Genomic DNA, 22,695 nt, shown 5'->3' with positions numbered 1-22,695 from the left:
GCCCCTGCTCAAGCAGGGCCACCCAGACTGAATTGCCCAAGACCATGTCTAGAGGGCTTTTGGACATCTCTAAGGATGGAGAGTCTACAACCTCTCATGACAATCTGTGCCAGTGTTCAGTCACCCTTGCAGTAAAAAAGTGTTTCCTGATGTTCATCAGGAACCTCCTGTGTTTCAGTTTGTGCCCACTGCCTCTAATTTTGTTCTATTTTGAAAATCTATCACTTCTGTCATTATGTTGAATCAATAGCAGTATCCTCACAAACTGTTTTACAGCTACAGGGGGAACTGATCTTGGGAATGCATCCTCTATCCTAGAAAAAGTATTTTTTGTATGGTACAAGAAATAGAGTAAGAAAGCAGTTTGGGCAATGAATCCATTATTGAGCTCCTTGCTCACAAGCCTTGGAATGTAGAATCAACTGCTGGGGGTAAAAAAAGATTTAAAAAAGAAACAGACCTTTTCTCAAAACACAGTTTGGTCATTAAAAGAAAGCAATAAAATTGCATGCATTTTTACTTGAAAATCAAGAGCTACTTGAAAATCAAGAGCTTTACTCTTCTTCTTTATTTTGAGCAAGATTGCTTGATGGAGGGGGTTACTTCTTTTCACCAGTGAGGGAGAGACAGTGGTCCTTCTGGCAGATTCTTACAGGCAGTGGAGTAAGGAATGTATTAGTCCTTTGCCAAAGTGGTCAGAGGGGAAGGGAGCAGCACTTGCTAGGGACGTGTGCTAGCAGAATAACATTCATTTGGCCTTGCTGGATATTTGATAAGAGCAAAGAGTGGTTTTTAACATTCACACTGCAAGCATTTTAATGTGCCGTGTCATTAAAACATACACTGTACGTACTGAATATGTGTTTTACTGCTTGGTGTCAATGGAGAATACTTCTCTGATAGTCTGCTGTACCACTCTGGCATTAAAAGACTGTTTCATGGATTGAGTTTGCAAGTACTTAAAACAGAAATACTTCTAGACTATAGAACAAATTATATCAGTATGAGTAACTTTGTACCAAAGCTTTTTCCAAGAAGTAAACCTAATTTTTAGCAGAGAAAAAACAGGAAGCCAGCACAAGTAACATCCTTCTCCCCAAGCAGTGAAACTGAACTACATAGTCAGAGCCTAATGCTACAGTTCCTCTACATTTAAAAGAGTGAAAGTGCTTTATTTACTCAGAACTAACCATAATAGATGTGTTCCAAGAGCCCCAACAACTTCTTCACAGATATTTGCAGTCCTCCTGTTACCTTGTTTTGTAAGAATATGAACATGTTGTTCATACCTTGGCCCTTGAAATACAGTCTTCGGGTATAGAAACATTGTTATATGGTATATGTGGATTTCTCTGAGACCATGAGAGAAATACAGAATGTTGGGGGAAATGCCTACCTTTTTTCCTAGATCCTCTTTCAGTGTGTGTTTTGCCTGTGTATTTCTTTAAACAGTTCTTTTCTATAATAGAAGTGCAATCAAGTATTTTGACAAGTTGTGCATAACTGGACTTTATCATTTTGCTCCTATTATTTCCTGGAAGTTGCTACATTCTCTGTTAAAGGAGATAAAGCAGTTTCCATAGCCTAATGCTAGTGCTACTGGCATTGTATAAAACAATATGTGAGGGGAGTCCTGCAGCTCATCGCATCCTGAAAGGAGAGTAGTCCTGGTCATTTGTACACAGTCCGTCTATGCACAAGGCTACTAACCTTACAGTACAAAGGGTTTTTCTTCACCAGAGTGGAAGCTTGGAGAGATTTCCTGGAAGAAAGTGATGTTCAGAATGGGACCATCAAAACAATTTCTGAGAAATCTGCTGCAGCTGAGTTCTCTTTGCAGACGCTCATTCCAAATCTGATCAAGAGTATTATGCTTTACTTTTGATTGTGAAGGGATGTCTGCAAATCTCGACAGGTTAAACAAAAATGTCGTTCATAATCACATTGTATCAGTAGTAAGACATAGACAGCCTTTAAATCACAATGTGTATGTTTTTCTCAGTAAAACCTAAAATCAAAATGAATTTTTTTCAGTTATAAAATGGGTGACTGAGAAAACAGATGCTATTTCTGCACTGAATTACTGTTAATATGGCTATGTTTAATAGAAGGTGCCAACATTGACTAAAATGTCAGTCACTTCAATAGGCCATCAGTTAAGGCTGTAAGTAGGAACATCCTCATTTAGAGAAAAATTCTTAGTTCAAACCACAGAGGATTTTTTTATTTTTTTAAATGCTGTAGTAGTAAGATAAACTGAAACTCTTCACCCCGCAATTCTGTTGCTCCAAGCTCTAAGTTTTGCACTGGGTAGAAGAGCAAAAATTTAGTCAGAAAATTCAGGGAAAATGTCAAGGGTCCAAGTCTCACAGGACCTTCAGCTTGTCTTCATTTGGAGTAGGATGGAGATTTCCAGAGCTTCTTCCAGCTGCCTGTCCCCCAAAAGATAAAACACATGCCAATCCTATCTATCTGGATCATGCCATTGCTCAGCAGTGGCCTTGTCTTATCCCCAACAAAATCCCATTTTAAGGCAACGCAGTGATCAAAGGCCTTGGCTGTGCATGTGCTGAGTCGACTTTTCTTCAGCCGCTTCACATCACTCAGATAGTATCAACTGATCAGACAACACTGAAGAATCTGTACTTATTTCTTTCTGCTGTGCTGAAATTCCTTGAAGTACTGCTAAGTTAGTACAAATACACTTGAGTGCTAGTAGGAAAGTCTAGTATTGCTCTTTGTTCTCTCGGAATAGTAGGACACTGTATATGAAAATCATTATGAACCTTTAAGCAGGAACTCTTCCTAATTTTTGCCATATAGTAATTTTCCCCATGTAAAATTTTGAACAGAAATTGTTCGTGAATAAGGGTGTGAAGGTTGTGTTAGGAACTGTGATAAGAATCAAGTCTATTATAAGGACAGTCAGTAGAACACCCTTTAAAAAAAAAAAATAAGTGTGTAGTGCCAGATGATTATGGCTGAGCTTTCTCTTTCTGCTAGCCTTTCATTTGCTTTATTTTTTTCCTATGCACTGTACTTAAAAGCTACATGTGGTGGAATTGTTTGTACTGATCTGTGAACTGTAAGGAGAACATTTGCTATAACTTCTTTTTTTGTAAAAGTATATATGAAATAGCACGCACATTGTTAAAGTAACTGGTGTTAAACTGTATTTACTTCTTGTTAAAGCCTAATGAGATAGAAAAAGAACCTTTGAAAACCCCTCTTATTAACAGAAATAAATCTGATTTAGGACTTTATCACTGGAGGGTTGGAGGGAACTTCAATCATGTACCTATACCATAAAAACTGATCAGTAGGTGAGTCTTGGCTGGGAATAATTACAGGGTGCTACCTTAGAGATAACAGAGGTCAGAAATAGTGTTGTGAAGCTGTCAAGGCTGCTCCGTTGATAATTATTTTTTGATTCTTAGCTTAGTGGTGACCGAGTGTTATATGGGAAAAGATGTTACCTCGACAACATTTTCTACCATACTGTGTTAACAACAAAAGTGTGGCCCAAATTTAGTTCAGTACTGTTGAGAAAAAAGCTTTCCTGTGGTTGTTCTGCCATTCAGAACTGCAGGAACAAAGTGGTGTGCTTGTTTGATGGGTAGTTTGTCACCAGTTAGAAACTCTAATTTCCATTTCATAGAATCATAAAATGGTTTGATTTGGAAGGGACCTTAAAGATCATTTAGTTCCAACCCCCTTGCCATGGTCAGGGACACCTTCCACAACACCAGGTAGCTATCTAATACACTATTTAAGCTGGTCTGACAAGCTGTTTCACCACAGAACTCTCAGGAGAGCAGGAGAGGCTGAGTCCAGCAAGGCTTTACCCTAGCATTGGTCATCGAGAGCTTACTTGGTAAGAGTGGTAAGTGGGGTCCCCACAGCAGCCACAGACTGTGGAAGTGTGGGATTTGGAAAGGATGGATTGTGAGAAACAGGTTATCCTAAAACTGATGGGACTTCTTTGTGAGTTATTTATCCTGCTTTCTAATGTGTTTTGAGATGTACTTGGAAGGTGTATAGTAGGCAAGGATTCCTGAATGGAAGATGCTGTTGGTAGTTACAGATTATTGTTACATGGATAACAAGAAAAATAAGTTTTAGACTAAATAACAATTGGAGACTTACATTACTTTTACCTAAATGTGGTATCCCTCAAGTTTATTTTGTTGTTTTCATACTTCTTGGAAAAACCTTATCCTCTTACTCTCTGAAGTATTAGAAGGGATGAAGTTTACTTGTGAATAAAAACACAAGTTTCCCAATATCTGATTTTCAAGAACTGCTGAAGGGCAGGCTGCAGGCTAGCAACATAATAACATCATGCAGATTAATTTTACCTCACTTCATTATGTGTTTTATTCTCAATGAAATTATTATATAAGGTCATCAGATAGCTATGCATACATTAACCACATTTAACACAGTACACTTACAAACATGTTATAAACAAAGTTATTTCTATTTCCAGTAATGATTTTGATGAAATCTACACTGTGACTTCAGTGAACTAGCCATGTTTAAGAACTAGTGAGCTGTGATGTCTGCTGTGTTGCAGAACGTCGCAGATTGTCTTTTGATGGATAAACAGGCTGGAAAATCCTGACTTTATTTGCCAGGAGAATTCTTTTGGATCAGATAGTGTTTATAGTACGTATGACACATCTGACAGTGTTCACAATTCAATGGGGATAGGTTTTTTTTGAGTATCAGTTAGTGTCTTTGCTGAAGTGACAGGTTAATCATGATACAGGCAGGCACTGCAAAATTGTCTTTAAATCTTTCTGCCAATTAATCTCAATACAGATTTTTTGTTCTTACGTTGCCTTTTTTCCCAGAGGTGGATGGACATTATGCAAAATTGTGATGTGTTTTTGCAATAACCACAAGTATGCAAAGTTTAACAGCTGTGAAGGATCCCAAAGTTTTTGAGCCTGTGCTCTGAAATGTGAGAAGATACAAATCTAGTATCCCGGACGCTGAACAGTAATGCACTGAGCTATTAGACAGTAGTCCATGCTGGGGTGTTTTTAAAAGGAGTTCTAGTTAATTTCTTTGCTTGATTTTTTGTTTTTCTGACATTTTGAAAATCAGGTTACTTTGATGTGAAACAAGTTAAGGGAAATGTTTTAGACGACAGTAACAAGCCCACTGAACAAACATTTCTCTACCTGGGAGTTATGTTTCACGCAGCTGATCCAGAAGCATTCATGCCAGGTGTTTCAGAACTTGATGTTTCAGCTACACATCTTACAAGACAGCTGAAAGTCACTTTGCTCTGAGTTCAGTGTGGAGAAGCATTCTCCCCATTTGATTTGCACCAGAAAAATAAAATAAAAAGACAAAAAGCCAGGCTTTGTAGGTGAAGCTTGCACCCTGGAGATGCAAAATGGGATTTTATTCAACAGCAGATCTCTTACTGTTGAAAAGTTATTGAAGAAGGAAATGTCTTTCTGTAAGTGAAACTAAAGCAGATTTTAAGATCGTTAGCTCCAGTGATTTTGGTTGAACTATGATTTCTTGTATTGGGTGCACATCCTATATTGTGTTGCTGGGGGCTCCAGGTATAAAACTTTCGTTGGTACTTTTTTATCTTGCAGCCAGCATATGATACTTCGTGCATATGTGATATAGAGAGAGACTGATGGGTTAGAGCAGTTACTAGAGCACTCTGCAAACAGCTGTTACCTCGTGGGTCATCCTTATCCCAGGCGCTCACGTGTTGTTGCATCTTCACCCCGCTTTATAAATGCGGACCAATTAATTCCCATGATACCCCGGTGGGAGGGTATGTAAACAAGTGCAAGGACGGCGACTCGCTGTAAACCCGGGGTGCCGGGGAAGGCGGTGGGTTCCGCCAGCTGTGCTAGCGACGAAGTTGCCGGAGCAGCTGAAGCAGCCCGAGCAGCCGAAGCAGGGGGCGCGGTGGTCGCAGACTGTTAGCTGCGCTCATTCACCTACCCCAACCCGCGGAGCCCTGCGCGCCCGCGGAGCTCGGCGCTGCCCGCGAGGGGGCGGTGAAGCAGCCCCGGGGCGGGAGAGGGAAAGGAAGAGAAGGGAGGGTAGGAAGGGAAGGGAAGGGAGGCGGGCGGCGAGCGGCGAGCGCGGCCGGAGCAAAGTTTCTGCCCGCGCCGGTGCTCGCCGATTCGGTGGCTCCGAGACGGAGCGCTGAGCCACTCTGCTCGCTGCCCGGGCTGAGAGTATGAGGAAGCAGCTCTCGTGTGTGGGCACAGGGCAGCGAAGCATGGACCCACTAGAGCTAGCTGTTAGCCCAGTGAAACGCTTGCGAGCTCAGTACGCCTTTCCCTGTCTCTTCGCAGAGGAGGCCTACCAAAAACTGGCCAGCGAGACCTTGGAGGAACTGGACTGGTGCCTTGACCAGCTGGAGACCCTGCAGACCAGGCACTCCGTCAGCGAAATGGCTTCGAACAAGGTGGGAGCCTTCGGCCCCGGCTGTTCCCGTGTGCGGGGTGGGAGGGAAAGCGGGACGGCAGATGCAGCCAGGGGGGTCCCTGTCGCGCATCCCGTCTCGGCAGGAGGGGCTCGTTAAACGGGGCAGCCCCGAGCTGAGGAACTTGCCGCGGGAGGTGACAGGCTCCCTGTGCGCAGCCGAGTGCAGGGCGGGCTTTTGTTGTGCTTTATGCACAGTTTTTTCCAGTTTCACAAGTTGTGAAAGAAGTTGTGATGCAGATCGTGACAAGATTCACCGTTCCCGTCTGTGTCTCAATTTAAAACCAAGAGGGCATCGTTTTGGAGGGCTTGCAGTAATCCTCTCAGTTGCTCGCTCTTTTCGCAGCATCCCATTCAGAACTAGGGATTGCTCCTAGAAAACGGTGTAGAAAGTAGCATCAAAAAGGTGATAAAGATAGTTGTTGATCCAAGGGGAGCTTCAAGCTGAGTCTTAGTTGCAAACAGTAGTGTTAGCAGTATCTGTTGTAAAAGAATACGCTCAGAAACGACATGCCATCACAGTAGTCACGGTAGGTGCCCAGACCCAGAGGTATATTTCTGAGAGCACGCCTTTCCTGTAAGCTGAGGATGCGTGCTAGCCGGAGACTGTGTGCCGGTATCTGCTGTGATCTCTGTGTTTTGTAGGCTGAAATATGAATTTGCACGTGGTCCATTCGTAAGTGCACTTTATTTCTTGATTTTGGTTTGCAAACTGTATGTTGCTACGTTCCTGAAGGTAATTTTTAAAGCTGAATTAATAAACCTGCTGCCTTGCTTCAGAATTTAATTTTTATTTGTTGTCAACTGAGTATTTGGGGAGCTACATGTCCAATGAGAGCCAAAAAGAAAGTTTTAATAGGCTGGTTTTGCCTGTGTTAAGTCTGCAGAAGCAGCTGGTAATCTATATTTTAGAACCTTTTAACCATTTTAGTTCCAATTAGAATGTTTTGTAAGGTCAGAAAATAATCATAAAATTGTAAAAAGGTTTGGGTTGGAAGGGACCTTAAAACTCATCCAGTTCCAACTCCCTGCCACAGGCGAGGACATCTTCCACTAGACCAGGTTGCTCAAAGCCCCATCTAACCTGGACTTGAACACTGTCGGGGATGGGGCAGCCACACCTTCTCTAGGAAGCCTGTTCCAGTGTCTCAGAACTCTCATAGTCAAAAATTTATTCTTAATATCTAATGTAAATAATAGATGGTTTTGGCTCAGTTTATGCCTTCATAAAATTCTGCTGTCTTGCTTTGACTGCCCTTACCAAATATCTACTGGTTTAAGTCTATGTTCAACTATGTCTGCGTGAAAGATGAGAGGAGTTTGCACTCTTGTTCAGTTTAGTCCCATAATATAATAACCCTTGTGCTTTTCTTGTATTTAAAAATATTTTGCAGCAATTAAATTGCTGCTGTAAGACTTACCTACCTGGCATTGGCATATTCGCAGAACTGTGTTTATTGCCAGGTTGAAAAATTTCATTATTCAGGGCATATTGTGTATGTACCTGCAAGTTACGAAGTCAAGAATTTAGGAGTCTTTCTGTTTTTAGCACTATTTGAATCTAGGGACTTTGTTTTCAAAGGGAGTGAGATCAGATCTACAAGCAGAGCCTGGTATTTCCTTGCTATCAAGTTTAACACCTATCAGTTCACTCACCTGTGGTGTCTGTAAAGCCATTATTTCACAAGAACTTTTTTCAAGGGTTTATTTATTATGTCTGTGTAACAGATAAGATATGTAGTCCGTTTTATGAACAATGAAGGCGAGCTGGTTTTAGGTAAGATAAACTAATCGCAAATCCATGTGTCTTAAGTTTTGCCAAGTATATTCAGATTTTTACCTGAAGAGGATCTGTTTTTAAAATAAAACATGGCAACTGCTTTGCATCTTAAAATAAACACAAAGGTGCTACATCTGATACGACGTTTTGTTTGTATTTGTTTGAACTAGTTAAAGAATTGTTTTGCCATACGTTACAGGGTAAACATTCTTCACACATGTTTATTCAAATGAAAAAGAAAATGTGATTTAGAAAAACCTTTTCATCTTGTTTCCAACATAAGATTGTGCAGACAAGGGGTTGACGTGGGGTGCATAGTAAGTCTAGTTGTTGTAGTTAATTTAAAGGTGAATAAGAATGATGCCAAGCTTTACATCGGAACTGAACTTTTTTTGTGTTGCAGTAACTTTTATATTGCCTCAGTCTGCTCGATATATCAAATATGGATGTATATGTCTAAAGCACTTCATTGTTATTTAGTGTTTCATGTTGCAGTATTTAGGAAGAGCCCAGAATTAAAATATTGGGAAGTAATAGCTGCTGTTTGGTTTTTCAGGTCATACTCAATTCTTAAGGTAAACTTTCCCCCCTTTTTGGGTGGATCTGTACCCGTGTATATAAATCTCTGACATTTTTTTCAGTGTTTTGTTTGGGATTTTTTAAAGAAATTGGGAAAAGTGAATCAGTGCCAGTGACCTACTGTGAACAGTCCTGAATATAAACCATCAAGTCCATATACTAATGTGAGAGAATTTAGTGCCAGAGGATTTTAATTGTAGGTGTGTAACAAGTTGTTTTAAAGAATGATTTTATTTCTGTTTGTTCTGAGCTGGCATTAATACAACACCTCATATTGTAGTATAAATGTGAACTGTGACATCTTAGTGAGGCATATATGTAAACTATATTATTTTAGTTTATAGAGAAACTGAAGGAGAGAAACTTAGGTCAAGGATGAGAACATAGACTTCACTACAGCAATGAATATTCCAGAGTACCCAGTTCTCTATCCCCAGAGAAAATCTTGTTAAATCAGTAAAAAAATCAGGAGAAGTGATCTAGAACATGGCTTCTCACCATGTTTCCCTCATTCCCTTTCTCTGGGTTTCACCAAGAACTAGCCTGCATCATCGAGGATTTTCTTGTTTTGTTTCCCAGCCCAGCCTCTCAGTTACTTCTCTTATAAGATAAATGTTGTATAACAACATTTTCGTCAGTGTTAGTTTTCCTTATAGATGTGAATAGATGCGAGGCGTAAGGGGTGATATCAGAATTCAGCTCTGCACCAGGGAAGAGCTTTTGCCCATTATGCAAAGGCTGCCACAGTATGGGGTGGGGGGATGGGGGGAATCCAGGGAGGAAACAGTACTGGTTGCCCTGAACACCTGAAGTAGGCTAGGAAGTGATCCTGATCACCAGTTCCTCTCTGTGCAGTGAGTAGGCAGTGTGAGCCATTGATTGCATCTGTGTGGAATCCCCTTACTGTTAGTAATGCCTACATAGGACTTGTATTAGCATATCCCAGTTGAAGGGTATTTATTTTGTTTAAATGCCCCTTGCTCTCAGTTAGCAGTAGTCTGACATGTCAGCTCAAAGCTTTACATGACAAAGTGGGATGAAGCAGGTACACAAGAAAGTCCTTCTTTTCCCTATTTAAAATTGTTTGAAGCAGTAGGCTTGGGGTACCCTCCACAACCTCTGGATAAGCCTCAGCATGTTGTGACATTAAGTAAAACCCCCAAATCATTTGAAAACGTGCTCTAGGTTGGTATTATGCTTGGCTACTGAATTTATACCAGGATAACTGCAATATCCAGATGATGTCCCCTTTCCCAGCCATCCCTCTGATAAGATTTCCAAGTGTGTGGAGGCATTGCGCATGTAGTAAATGGTGGATAGATCTGTGTTGTACCTGTAGGCATAGCTCATAAACCTGATTTCAAAAGGACATAGTATTTAAAAGTATTAAAATTTGTTATAATACTGTTATGATATTTGTAGTACTTGGTGTTTTCTAACATTATCAGCTTCTAGTATTGGGTATTGACAAGAGAATCCTGGCTTCTTTTTAGAAGCAGAAGAAGTTTCTGAAAACTTTCTGATTTTTCTATACCATGTAATGCTAATATTGTCTAACATCAGTGGACTGTAGCTTTATTGTGTTTTTCTGCATGATGTTTACTTGAGCAGAAATAAATTAATGTTAGGAAAAGATAAGATTCCAAGGCATAATTATATGCCTCTATTTAACAGTTGTGATTTCCAGAGATGCTAACTTGTATCAGTTTCTGCTAAACTGAATTGTGTGTAGTTGAAAAACAGATTTTAAGTGGGTCCTAGCTTGCTGATTGTGATTTCTAACACAGGTACACATTGATACACTTGCACAAAGATTTTCTGAAAATATTGAGGCTGCAGAGTAATGTTTTACATTTTTTTAATAATGTGCCTTTTTTTAATGACTAACATCCCCTGCTCCCGCTTTTTCTTTCCTATCAAACAAGATGAAAGCAAAAGTTAATAGAAACTACCTTCTTCTAGTACGTGGTTTGACAGTACCTAGTTTAAGTCCCTGATTCTGGACTGGAGAGCTATTCTTAGGCAATAAATGAAGATGCCAATAATAAAGAAGTAGCAACCACTTTCTGCTAGACAACATTAATTGTAGATTAGTCAAACATGAAGGCATACTTATAATGAAACTGGTATGCAAGAGTATGTTTTCACTTCTGTCATCATGTGCAAATATCTCTAGTGTGTTGCTTTTGTGTGTCTGAGTATCTGATTTTAGACATGCAAAATGTTTCAATTCCATGTTGCTTTTGTTTTGGTTTGAAGTCTACTGCAAATGACTGCATTTTTGTGGGGTTTGCTGAAAAACAGTAATGAACAAGATTTTGGAAAAGGTATTGGGTATTTCTTTCCCACCACAAACTTAGGTGAATGCCTGTTCTCCAGAAAGCTTTCTTTTTTTGTATCAAAGGTAAGAAAATGCAGGTTTTATCTAGTTAGACCATGTTAACTGTGAAACTTCTTAAATATAAACTAACTTTGGCTGTCCAGCTTTGCATGCCAGTATGTGCAAATGCTCACTGGTTAAAGCAGAAGTGTTTACAAACAGTTATTAGTTCTGGTTACTGTTAAAAAACCTTTCTGAGCTTGATGCTTTGAAGACGCCCAAACTATCAATGTTGTCAACTAACTAACTTCCAAAGAATGCTAATGTAACACTCTGCACAAATGTTTGTGGGATTTTGGTTTATGTTTATGGTCCTGTACTTGTCACCCATTACATACACTAAAACAATAATCTTACTGCTACTTTATTTTAATTACCTACCTGTAAATATTTAATGTAAACTAAAATCACACTTGAAGGAAACAAAGACAACTTGAAATCTGTTCAGTTACTTTTACATTCTCTCTTGGAAGTCCTCCGCCAGTTTAAGCTTTATTGTAATCACATTTTCCCGCTGCTAAAAAGTATTTTTCCTTTACTTCTTTGTGGTTCTAAAAAGCTCACCCAGGCAAGGGGGAGGCTAACTAATGTACTATCTGGGGAAAGAGTGAGGCTGAAGTAACTACTTAGTTCAAATAATCGACCATGTTATAAATTCCCTAACATGCTTTGAACACTAGTGTTGCATTCAGGCTGACAGCAGCATTCTGGGTTTCCCTATGCCCAAAATAAATGGAGCTGATGACAGGCTGTGACTCCTGATTGAGTCCATTCATCTGTTTTATCTTTGCCTTCTCTCTGGAAAAGATCAATTGTTGTGGTGATTGGTAATTTTGTAGGAGCTGAGGTAGGCTGAGTCTAGAACTGATAAACATGGCTCATGCCACTGGCTCAGTGTTTTATTAACAAACTAGTTTTTAGCATTATCTTTTTTGTAGATCTTGCTGCCACCTTTGGGGACAGGTTCATCGCATGGTTAGGAGCTTGTCTTCAGAAATTACATAAAAAGAGCTTAAAGTTTGCAATAATTTTTCCAAATGTGGAAGCTCAGCCAGGGTAAAACTGTATCCTCTTCTGCCATGGCTGGTGATCAGTGACCTGTTTCCAGTTAAAGGACAGGATAACGTTGTCATATCCATTTAAGAGGATTTAAACGTTAGTCATTCTCTTGGGTTTCACCTGTTGCATATGAAAAATACTGCTGAAAACGTAACAGTAGGAAAGAGAAATTAGTTGTGAGTAAATTGTTGCAGAGCAAGCAGCATCTCTGTTTTGCTTGTCAGGTTTGAAGAGTTTGGATATCCAGATGAAAAACCTGGAGTTTGCTATGTGACAGTCCTGTTACATAACATTTGGCAATGCCTTCCACTTGGCTGGCTGATGCGATGGTTTAATTGGTTCTTGTGTTCCCAGATCTTTCTAGGAAAATACAAGGATTTCGTTAGCTCTTTCGAGTGCTGCTTTTGGTGAAGGTTATAATTAAGGGGCAGCTGTTGGTAAGAAAGAGAGTGCAGCATCAGGATTTTTTTTTTTTATTATTCATTAAGGATTATACTTTGTACTGAGTAAAGGGATATTGGTACTCAGTGACCTTGAATTAGAATTCATGCATATTTGTGCAGGTTCTCTGCTTTTCTTGTGCTTCATAACAAGAGAGAAGGAAAAGAAAATTGTGGAGGTGAGGAAGGACTGCCTTCCAAAGCACACTTTTCCCTTTTTGTGCATTGAAGCCAGCCCAAAAGGACCTCTGGGATGGAGTGCAGTGCCCTGTGCACAACCTTACTTGCTCCCATGTAAGACTAGTCATGCTTCCGAGAACAGCAGACTTGCCCTTGGGTTACTGCAATAATGAGTGAGGTGTGTATGTATATAACCAGGGCATGGCACTTTGCTGGCTGTATTACATAACGACATGCTGCAGAGAGATAATGTGTAGAACTTGCTCTTGTGCAGATGGCTTGCACAAACCCCTCTTTACCTCTTATGAACACTTCCGTCTTTCCAGAAACAAGTGTATGGAGTAGTAGTGCCAGTTTGGCAGTGGCTGAATCTGTTCTGTGCAAACGTGTGCTACTTCCATAGGCACTGTTTGGTTGTTGCCAAATAAGAAAAAGCATAAGGAAGGGATGGCATCCCAAGGGACCTTGACACGCTTGAGAGGTGGCCAATGCCAACCTCATGATGTTCAACAAAGCAAAGTGCAAGGTCCTACACCTGGGTAAGGGCAGTTCCAGGCACAGCTACAGATTGGGCACAGAAGAGATTCAGAGCAGCACTGCAGGAAAGGACTTGGGGGTGTTGGTTGATGAGAAACTGAACATGAGCCGGCTTCAGTGTGCGCTTGCAGCCCAGAAACCAACCATGTGCTGGGCAAGAGCATGCAAGAGCGTGAACACAAGGTTGAAGGAGGTGATCCTGCTCCTCTGTTCTGCTCTTGTGAGACCTTGGGGCACTGTGTGCAGTCCTGGTGCCACAAGGACGATCTGCGGACTGGAGCACCTCCCATATGAAGACACGCTGAGAAAGTTGGGACTGTTCAGCCTGGACAAGAGAAGGCTGCGTGGAGACCTCATAGCAGCCTTCCAGTATCTGAAGGGGGCCCACAAGAATGCCAGAGAGGGACTCTTCATCAGGGACTGTAGTGATAGGACAAGGGGTAATGAGCTTAACCTTGATCAGGGGAAGTTCAGGTTAGATGTAAGGAAGAAGTTCTTTACTGTGAGGGTGGTGAGGCACTGGAACAGGTTGCCCGAAGAAGTGGTGAGTGCTTCATCCGTGGCAGTGTTCAAGGCCAGATTGGACAGAGCCCTGGGTGACATGATCTAGCATGTGGCATCCGTGCCCATGGCAGGGGGTTGGTACAGCATAGTGGCAGAGAATAGTATGGATGAAATGTTACGGAGTAAGTATCTAGGACTTGCTGTGGGGAAAATAACTACTTTCAACCATCAAGAGAAAATTTGTAAATTACAACTTTTTTTTTCCAGTAGTTGAATTATTTAAAATTAAAATGCAAACATAGATGTGCCTATTTGTGGCATTTACAAAAATTCCTAATTTTCCTTATTCCAAAGGTTTTATTTGGAAAAGGATTCAAGGACCTGAGTAATTCGTAAGTTCTTGCTCAGTAATAAAGATGGAACTCACGGCCACTGAAAGGCATGTTAACTATCTAAATACTTGTGGCTGCTTGTGACAGTATTCAGACCCAAGAACTCCTGCAGTGTGTTTACAGTAGCATGCTACTGTAATCAAGGTTATAAGGTTATCAAGGTCATACTGTAAGTTCATGCTGTAGTCAAGGTTATGCAGTAAGATAAAAAGCATTTGGGAGAGTAGTAGCCATTTTTTCTTTTTCTTTTTTATAAATTTTCTTTCCAATAAGAGCAAGCCTTTGCTGTTATATGAAGTGCTGGTACAATGAATGTGGTGTGCACTGAAATGTCAGTTCAGCCACTGTGTCATAAAGAAACTGTGCTAAGAAACTGTTCTCCTGTCTCAGTTATGTAAGTAGGGGTTTTGGTATCATCTGCCAAAACTTTCCATGTTTAGGAGACTTAGCATAGAATTACATGTGCAATGGATGGATATGTCCTGGATCTGTTGCTGAAATAAAGCATGTCTCAGTAGAAGGTGATCACTCCTAGTTAACTGCAGCAAGTCCCCAGTGTATCTACAAAACAGAAGGTAAGCAAGCTAAGGCGTGATGGAAAGTGATGCTACTCATCCTGCCTTGAAACCGTGTGAGTAGGGCAGCGGCCAGCACCCGCTGTTGGCCTGGGGTTCACTTCTGAGCAGTTCACCTGCAGCTTCCTTGTGGCTCCTCTGCTAGGTGCCTGATGGTGGAGCTGTGCTGCGATGGAGACTGCCGCTTTGTCTCCAACCAAGAGGGACGCTGTTGGGCTTGAGCAAGCCCTGCCTGTTGTTGACCCTGCTTGGCTACTCTGAGTGTTGAGATGGAGCTGCACAGGCAAAATGCTGTAAATCACAAGCAGCAGAGCAACACTGAATTGAGCTGATGTGCAGGGCCTGCTTACAAGATTATGTACAAATATAATTTAAAGAGCTTGCTACGTCTATTAATTAAGTTGTAACCCACTAATATATGATCAGCTAATGAAATTGAACTGACTGAATGCTTCTTTAAGATCCCTCAGCAAGACAACATTTAACTAAATGCTCCACTCATACCTGCTATAGAAAAGGCTGCTGTTTTGTTCATTTTTGCTGTTGGTTTTGTTTTGGGAGGGAAAGCAAGTTAGGTTTTTCCAGGTGGAAAGATCATTAGCAGGTTTCATGAACATCAGAATGCAGTCCACTCTCATCAACACTGGACATTGGCAAAATGTTAATGAGGCAGCAATTACTTTAATGTGCATGAGTCCAGGCTGGCTTTCAAGCACCTCTACTATTCTCCCTCATGTGTATTAACGGTAGCTTTTGCTTGCCTGTGTTCATAAAGCACCATATGCAAACCAGCGAAATTTTATTTTCTGCTGAAGTTTGTCTTTTTGAAGAAATTTACAGGCAAGTTTTTTTGTCATATAAAGTAATCAAAACAAAGTCAGTGTTCATTTTGGTCTGGAATAAACAACTGGACCTTAAATGAAAAGTATATGTATGTGTAGAGGAAATTAATATTTATTACAAGGTTAACTACAACCTTGTAACCATTCCCCAGATACATAAGGCCAGAAGCATTTTTGATGGATGTAATGATGTGTGTTTTTTAATTGAATTAGTTTACATAATTGAAAGGACCTGTTCAAACAGGTGTTAACGTATTTAAGCCAGACCATCTGATCTTCTTATGGCCAAGGTTGGCTGTACAGCCTTAATGCAATAGTTGCACCCAGAATTACAGACCACCTTATGCTGACAGTTGAGCTGCTGCTGTTTTCATAAACTTGATTTTTGTGATTCAGAATGAGCAGTTGTAACAGAGATATCTGCTGTAATGGCCAAGAGCAGAATAGTTAACAGTACTGATATTTTAATTATCATTTCAGATTTTAAGAGGAGGACCACTAAGTGGATAGGTAGAATTTTATCATAAAATATTCTTCTCTTGTTGTATGCTAAAACCAGTCAGTACATTCAGGAAGGCAGCACTGCAACAGTTGGCACTGAAAGTTACTGTAACTGCAGGGACTAGAAATGAAGTTGCCAAGTATTTCTTTTTCCTTACTCTTTCTCAAGGTATCAGTGTATATCAGATGCTGTAAAATATAAACTGAAAGGTATCTCTCCCTGAAGGTTTCTTATACGTAGAAGCAATGATTTTCATAATACATTAGAGCTTCAAAGGGTGGTCTAAATACAGTGTAACTTTTGCTAAGTGAGGGTACTTATATGTCAGTGTACTCACTGACATATAGAAGCAGTTGTTAGTTTTCAGAGGCAGTCTGAACAAAGAAGAGTTAAACACCAAGGTGACATTGTGGCTGTGCTCTTTAGCAGCGTTTACTGAAGAAGTAATCCAGCTCCAGCAGAAAAGAGTGGTGAGCAGAAGGCACAATAAGGGTTAGTGTAAGAATGAAAGGAATAGCAAGATAGTATTGTTTCATTAATAGAGCAAGAGTTTGAAGAGCAGAAACAACTGGAAAGTAGGCCGCCAAGTGGACGTTGTGGATTTGAGTAGGTTTTAATGAAAACTGGACAAAATGGACTAGAAAAATAGACTTTTTATTCATGCAGGTGTTTGAGCGGTTAACTTATTTTTCTTGTGCTTGAAATTTGCCAAACTTTATTGCACTTTGTAATGACAAACACAAGGAATGTTTGAATTTTTGTTTTTTAAGGATTTGGTAACTCTTTCTTTCTTTGTGGGTTTGTTGCTTTTTGTTTTTGAGAAGAAAGTTTTGCTTTGTTGGGTACTTCTGCAAATGATATTGCTAATGCTGGGTTTGCAGGTGGCTTGTATTCTTGGCTATGTCAGTAGTATCATGAATCTTTGGTTATTGTTGGTAAGCTTTATTGCCACAAATATGGCATTGGTGACCTTGTTTCCTAATGTATGGTGGGTAAGCCCTGATACCTTAGAAGAGATGTGTGGGTGGTATAAGTTCCCACACTTTTGGTTTTGGCCATGTTTTCCCTGTGCACAAAGAGACTGAACTCCCCTACAAATACACATGAAACAGACAAAGTTTTCAGTTTAATAGGTAAAATTAATGAAACAAGCTATAAAATACTAGAATTGTATTTGAAAGTTATTAATGAGCAGGTTTGTAAAGATATGTTTAGCTTCGTTATGTGAGTTAGAATGATTGCCTCTTTGATACTCAATAGCAGCATCTCAGAACTAGGGCAACACAGAAGTGCTACCTGAAACATTGCAAAATGCAGTATACATTTTGTTTTCTAAATATGTGGTTCCCTGAGATTCTGTCCTTAGCATTAGCTCATCCATATTGAGCTTTTCCTGCCACAGAAAACCAGAGTTAAAAGGACTTCCTCAGCCAAATCTGGCCGTGTTGTTTGCATGTCACGTAATGTGTATCAAAGCAGCCCTCGTGTGGTGTTGGGGGAAACATGCTCAGATTCCTCAGCTTCTCTGTCCTGTGTTGCATGCTGATCACAGCCAGCTCCTGTTGTTGCTGCGAATGCATGCTGTGCTGATGCAGGCACCATAATAGGAAGCACGTAGGCCTGTCATAAACAAACAGGTCTGGGGCAAAAAAGTGCAAGCCTGACGTATCAAGTGGCCATAGCAACAAGTAGAGATGAGGGTAGCGTTTTAGAATCAGTGCAGGATAGTGTGGTTCAACAAGAAACCAGAAAGTATCTTTTCTGGATTTACAAAGCTATTCTGAAATGCACTACTCGCAAGAAAACAGCTTACAAAAAAAACCCCCCAAAAAAACCCACAACAACAACAACAAAAAAACCCAACAAAAACCCAAAATCTTAAATTATGTGAGAGCATCTTTAAATGAAATTATTTTCCACTTGCTGTGGAAACTTTATATGGAAAATTAATAATCACATGCACTCCTGAAATAATGTGATGAATTATTTGACAAATCATAGAAAATATCTTAGGCTGCATAAACTTTAAAGCCCAGAGCTCAGATTTCTCAGTAAAATGACTGTATTTTTCTTGTGCTATGAAGCATAGCCAAAGTTTTGTATGTCTGAATACTGGACCCATATAAGATTGCATTTCATAATTTGGTCATTAGTTGCTTTTTCCTCTTTTCTTTGCATCAGTAAAGCAAATATGCACATTTGCTAGCCGGGGGTATTTTCTGCAGCTTTTTTTGGTTGTGTCTGAGAAGGTTTCAGAGGCTGTATTATAGGAAAGCTTTTAAAACTCACCATTGTGAAGATGATGCAGTTGATTGTTACATAGAGGTTGGCATTTCTAGCACACCTTTCGGTACATCCCTGCTTACAGAACTTGAGTTTTAAAATGAAATGACTAAATTTTAAATACAAGAAGATAAAGTGCTCTGGAAAACTTGTGCAGGAACTAATCCTGGCATCTGGGAACAATGATTTTTCTCTGGTGGTCATGAATATAGCAAGTAATCAGATGTTTGTTTCACAAAGGTGTGAAAGTTAGATTGGTTATAGGAATAATATAACAATACAAAATATAACTGTGCTGATGGGATGAATTAGAACTGTAGGAATAAAAAGAATACACTTTTTTACACATGTACCAGCAAATTAAGCATATATAAATAGGCATGTCAGTCTTTTGGAGTATTATGAAAATTAATATCACTTAAGTTATCAAAGGTTACATCAGATCTCATTTTTAATAGAAATTGAGTGAGGCAAGACATGAATGCCCTTGTTAACAGTGCAGTCCTAAACAGGTGAACTACACTTGTTAAACCCTTTCAGTTTTGTTCTCTGACTTGGTGATTGAGCAGATGTATGGCATCGTGGGGGCTAGAAGGTGGTATTAGAGCATTGCTCCCACTTCCTGAAGAATTTGGAACAGTTTGTTCGCATTCAGTGGAACTTGATCTAATGCCTACTGGAGCTAGTGAGAATCTTTACATTTACTTCATCATGCTGTGATGGATCCCATAGCCCATTTTATTTAGCATTGTTATCACTTTGATAAAGAGTTGGTAGAACTGACTGTTAAGCACAGGCTTTGGAGGACTGAAGGAAGTTTAATTTGTTGTGGACTGTGAGCCTTTTTAATGTTTCTGTCCACACAGCAGAAATGGGCTTGTGTATATATGTGAGCTCCCACATAAATGAATAGACCAATGTCCTTCTTGCATCTGCAGTGGTCCCTCCAGTGTTTCAGGTACTGTTCAGAGCTTTTCCAGCTGCTCCAAACATTGTGTGTAAATGGGCAAAAAGCAGCCAGAATTTCCCAGCTTTTTCTTACTAGTAAAAATGCAAGCCAGAAATTAAGATGATGCTGTATCTATTTAGAGCTTATTGGTTTTGTTTGATTTTTAACATGTTTTTCAAACCATGAAATAATGATAGGGTTTTTTTGTGGAGACAAGAAACAAGGTAATTTTTGTATTTCAATCCTCTTAAATAGGTACTTTTAAGTCTCTATAAAAAAATCATTATTTTATGGTTTGAAAATCTAGTAATAATGAAATGTTAGTAGATAATCCTTTATTTGAATAATGTCTTCATATTTTTTATCCATATTGCAAGTTCTTCAGAGGTTATATACCAGTCTAATGAGGTACTTCTGTTAAGTGGAACCTAATTAGTTTCCAGTATGCAATGTTATTTTCATGGTTTCTTTTTTTTAGTCTACCTTTGGTTTCAAATTTTGCATGAATGGCAGGATGTGTTACAGTTTAGGATTCAGAAAAGAAAATGATTGGCGGTGGATTAAACATTGGTTAAACAGAGGTCTTATATTTCAAACAAAATTATCCTTAATGCTTTGCTATGTAAGTTTACAAATGACATAAATTATCAAAGTTAAAGCATATTAATTAATTCATTACTAATGTACATTTAACTCTTGATAAATATAAAATATTCATTGATTACAAACCATGAATAAAAGCAGTGTTTACAAAAGGTGATTAGTGTATGGTGTTACAGTACGTACTGGAAATGCTAAATACAAGACGCATTTGAGCATTTTCAAAGGAAATAGTGATTTAGCAATGAGAACGTTTCTTTGTAAATGTCAATTTATTGGTTCTCTGTCCAAATGGGATTTCTGAGGAGCAGCTCACAGTAACATTACTGAGGGGTGAGTTCATTGATGTATCAAGAAAGCCTTGATAACTCTTTGTATATTCTCTACTCTTTATTCTTCTAGAAAAGTTGGCTTAAAAAACATTTTGTATATTTGAAAAATAAGCTGTGAATAATGCAAAAAATGTAGAAAAGTTAAAAAAAAAAAAAAAAAAAAGAAGTGGATGATTACTTGAAGGGTACCTCTCAGCTGATAGCCAGTTATGCAAAGATAATGAAAAATGCATATGTTTATACTAGAGATAATCCTGCTGCTCTGTTTGGTGATGGTTTCATTTCATAAGAAGTGAAATTCACGCAGGTGCAAGGGCTTCTACAAATCCTTCCAGCTGATGTGATGAGACTGTGCTGGAGACTAATAGGCATAGGAGTTGTGCTTCAGCAGCTCCCTACCTTCCTACAACCTAGTGCAAAACTGGCTGTTGGTAGGGTTCCTGGCTGTAGCCTGTGACCTCTGAGCTGGCAAGGTGAGAGCCAGCTCCAGCCTGAAGGTTAGGTGAGCCACATAGCATGAGAATGGTTCTGGGTTAATGCCCCATCTCACAACTGTCCATGGTGTGGGGTGGAAAGGAACAATGTTCACAGGACAGAGTGACAGAGTAGACAGAGGACAGAGTAGGCACTTGCGGGAGAACTAGGCATCCAGTTGCATCACCTGACTCTCAGTCATTGTCCTTGCTGCTCTGTTTCCAAGAGCATGTTCTCTCGAGCAAGTCCAATACTTTCTATGTTCCTTCCTGTCTACATTCATTATGGATGATAGGCTATGTGGGAACTCTAGTAGCTAGAGATTAAGAATGCTAACAGTCTGTTTACTCAGCTGCCTCTCAGTTGTTGGTTGCTGCCCAGCTGAGACTCAGCTGAGACAGAGCGCTTGCCGTGCTGCTTCAGTGCAAAGTTAAACAGAGTTGCCAAACCCAAAGGAACCTCTCCATGTTGGCATGGGACAGCAAAGAGCATTTGCTGCCAGGCCTGAGTGTGTCGCTCTCCCTTACCAGCACTTGGCCAGCACCTCTGCAGAGAGGCCAGGTCTGAACCTGCCAAACCCCAGCCAGGTATGCAGACATCTACAGCTGGCCAACCAAGTAGGATAAAAGGCACATCACTAGTATTGATAGACATGAATATACCATGAGCTTCCTCATTCAAACATTGAGACTTCTTGTGAGAGGGGTTTAAATCACACAGGCAATAAATATGCAGTTCAGGAAACTACAGAGCTGCCTTTGGCCTGGATTTGTTGTCTTGTCTCCATCTTCCTCATGTGTACCCACAAACACAACCTCACAGTACGCCTGTCTATGTCTAATTGAGGAACCACTTGGGTTCCTCGATTGTTTGCTTAATTTGACCTAGGGACACTTGCATGAAGTGCTCACTTGAACAAAACCAGAAGCTCACTTGGACAAAACTGGAAGCATTATTTTTTGTGTCCTTCCCCTGTATGCATGAGACAAGGGTAAAATGGATGAAGCTGTTGTTTCTCCTGTTCCAGATGGATAGATCTTCATTTTTTTTTTTTTTTTAATCTGCATAGGTTTAAAGCATGTTTAGAGCATCTAAATGAAAGCTATGGGGGACACATTGGAATGAATATTAGTTGGTGAATAATCCTTACTGAGTTTCTTCCTTGAAACAATAGTGACACTATGACACTATCAATGACACATGCACTTTAGTTAGAAGTACAACAGCCATGGTTTAATAAAAACTGGAGCCTGAACCAGTAAAATTGTGTGAAACAACTTGCAGTTTGCTTTCGAAAGGTTGGTATCTATGGATGATTTACAGGCACTTGTTAGGGTGTGTTTATATCTGAGCTGTACTGAGCTCACTGCACTGTTAATTAATTTGCAGTCCACAGTTCTCTGGGTTTGTCTGTTGGTATCATTGCTTTTGTTTCATAGGATGGCTTTTACCCTCTGGGTTTGTTTGGTTTTGGGTGTTTTTTTTTTTTGTTTTGTTATTTTTCTGTTGGTTTTTTGTTGTTGTTGTTGTTTGTTTTGTTTTGTTTTTTGGTCTTTTGGGGTTTTTTAATGGAGCAATAGTATTCGAAAGTATAGGAAATAGTTTGGTTCATATTTGGTTTTCATATATATAGGAATTAGAAGAAAAGTAATACTGAATTTTTGCTTTTTCACAAGAACAGGATGTGTGTTAAGCATGCCTGTAGCTTTAAAATAGATGATTAAAAGACTCATTTCTTTTAGTATGAAATGGCAACCATTCAACAAGATTTCTGATGAAATGTTAAAGCATGTATTTGGCCAGGTCTACAGGAGGAACA

The 22,695-nt window shown here is 39.8% G+C and overlaps 1 protein-coding gene across 7 annotated transcripts in view; it reads left to right on the top strand.

Moving 5' to 3' along the window:
- PDE4D (phosphodiesterase 4D) overlaps positions 1-22,695 on the top strand; it is a gene marked incomplete at its 5' end in the record, with an annotated part of 509,165 nt that overhangs the window by 456,781 nt on the left and 29,689 nt on the right. For all 7 annotated transcript variants that reach the window (XM_080636843.1, XM_080636841.1, XM_080636842.1 and 4 more), the window contains one exon: positions 6,339-6,451. In XM_080636843.1, the coding sequence (XP_080492969.1) occupies positions 6,339-6,451 (113 nt within the window). The remainder of the gene's footprint in view (positions 1-6,338; positions 6,452-22,695) is intronic.

The sequence above is a fragment of the Psittacula echo genome (assembly GCF_963264785.1).
Source record: "Psittacula echo genome assembly, chromosome: Z".
Lineage (NCBI taxonomy): Eukaryota > Metazoa > Chordata > Aves > Psittaciformes > Psittacidae > Psittacula > Psittacula echo.
This window is presented reverse-complemented; position numbering and strand designations above follow the sequence as displayed.